The sequence below is a fragment of the Oryx dammah genome, unplaced genomic scaffold (genome assembly GCF_014754425.2).
Source record: "Oryx dammah isolate SB20612 unplaced genomic scaffold, SCBI_Odam_1.1 HiC_scaffold_26, whole genome shotgun sequence".
Lineage (NCBI taxonomy): Eukaryota > Metazoa > Chordata > Mammalia > Artiodactyla > Bovidae > Oryx > Oryx dammah.
The window spans coordinates 77653045-77655373 of NW_024070210.1; the positions used below are offsets into that span (position 1 = coordinate 77653045).

At 42.3% G+C, this 2329-nt stretch overlaps 1 gene segment (V, D, J or C); it reads left to right on the top strand.

Annotated features, from left to right (window-relative positions):
- Positions 1-203: 203 nt before the first annotated feature.
- On the top strand, positions 204-1028 carry LOC120853404. The segment is given in 2 exon segments: positions 204-360; positions 569-1028. Coding segments are annotated over 2 exon segments (366 nt in total).
- Positions 1029-2329: the final 1301 nt, after the last annotated feature.

Below are 2329 nucleotides of genomic sequence, written 5' to 3' on the forward strand. Positions count from 1 at the left end.
CTTGTCTAATATTCAGTTCTCCTCCACTCAAATTTTAATACTGATTGCTTTTTTCATGCCTTCTTTCATGATCTGCCTAACTTAATGACTAGGGAAAGACAAGGAGAAAGAGTAAAGGTTTGTGGTGAGCCAGACTTTTCCCCATGCATGCACAGACCACGTGGTCTATGAACATGACAGCCCCCACTTCCTGTTCCGGGGAGTCACACGGGTACCGGGTAGTGTGTATATGTGCTGCCGGGCACTCAAAGACACTGAACTCTCAGCTTGAGGCAGAACTGAGCACATTTGTTCAGGGAAATCCGTGCCTCATGCAGCTCTCCAGTCTGCTCTGGGTGCTCCTGGCCTTCACCTTCTCTGGTAGGGATGCTTGCAAGCATGGGTGCGCATGTTCAGAATGAAAGGACTGCACACAGGCACGTGGAGCTTCACAGGGACTTGGGGAGGAAAGGAGGGTTGGAGAAAAGCAAGCGTCTTAGGATTTCAATTTTTTGTCTTTGGATCTTAAATAACTCCTACACTATTTTATTCATTGTGTCATCTTTGTTTTCTGATTTTTTCCCCACAGGATCTGGTGTGGCCCAGAAAGTTACTCAAGACCAGTCAGATGTATCCAGCCAAGTGGGGCAGTCAGTCACCCTGAATTGTCGGTATGAAACAAGCTGGGGCATTTACTACCTTTATTGGTACAAGCAACTTCCCAGTGGACAGATGACTTATGTTATTCATCAAGGTTCAGAAGTGATAAATGCAAGGGAAGACCGCTACTCGATAAACTTTAAGAAAGCAGATAAATCCATCAGCCTCACCATTTCAGCCTTACAACTGGAAGACTCTGCAAAGTACTTCTGTGCTCTCCGTGACTCACAGTGCTTGAAGCAATAGGAAAAGCTGTACAAAAACCCTGGAGCTTAGTAAGAGAGAGCCCCCCTGCTGCAGGACCCCAGCTGAAATGCACACCCGCAGACCCCAGACAAGAAATGACAGTCCTGTGGTTATTTAAGTTGTGGTCTGGATCAGAAGATTTAGTTCCAGTTAAAGGCACCTTCTACTTGGAAACAGGTGTCCAGAGTAATTTTCTACTACTATATTCTCCATTTGAATTTTTGACTTTAAATCAACTGTACAGAACATGTGTAAAGTCTAAATTTTAAAACTAGCCCCATAATATTTTAAACTGGCAGTTTTACTTCATCACAAAACTGGGTCTAGTTGTGTGGAATCACCATCAAAACTATTTCCTTATTTGTTTCCTCTTAGACTTTGCATCAGGGCACAATCAGAAAAGCAGAACCATGAGTGATGTAGAATAAGAGATTAGTTCTAAGGATTAGAACTCAGGCAATGGCTAGAGCTGGTGGACGAGTCTGTACAAAGCTGTTATCTTTATATCTGGTGTTGAGCCTGAATTCGCTTTAAGTCAGCTTAGAGTAACATTGATGCTTTTGAACTGTGGTGTTGGATAAGACTCTTGAGAGTCCCTTGGACTGCAAGGAGATTCAACCAGTTCATCCTAAAGGAAATCAGTCCTGGATATTCATTGGAAGGACTGATGCTGAAGCTGAAATTCCAATACTTTGGCCACAAGGTTCGAAGAACTGACTCATTGGAAAAGACCCTGAAACTGGAAAGATTGAAGGTGGAAGGAGAAGGGGACGACAGAGGATGAGATGGTTGGATGGCATCACTGACTCAATGGACATGAGTTTGAGTAAGCTCCGGGAGCTGATGATGGACAGGGAAGTCTGGCATACTGTAGTCCATGGGGTCACAAAGAGTCCGACACAACTGAGCAACTGAACTGAACAAAACTGAACTGAGGGTAACATTTGTAAAGGAAAGTCTGATGGGGACAAAAGCATGGACAAACTGTGACAAACAAAGTCATACTTGAACTATGAGGACAACTGGAACCCACAGATTGTCTGTTCCTAAGGAAGGGAACAAAGGGAGAATATCCACTTCAGTCACTCTCCTTCAGCACAGTGCTGGACGCTGTAGCCAGTGCAGTAAAGCAAATAAACATATAAACAATCTTTTAAGCCAGAAAGGCAGTCAAATTACCACTATTTTCTATCTATGTAGAAAATCCCAAAGAATATACCCTCCAAAACTCCTACAACTAATAAGTGGGTTCAGAAGGTCTCAGGATATATAAGGTAAACATACAAAATAAAATGCATTTTTATATACTATCAGTAAACGTGGATACCTAAATTAAAAATATAATACTATTTACAATGGCTCAAGAACGACCCTAAATCCTTAGGCATAAATCTAAGAAAACATGTACAGAACTTATACACAGAAAGCTACAAAACACTGCTAC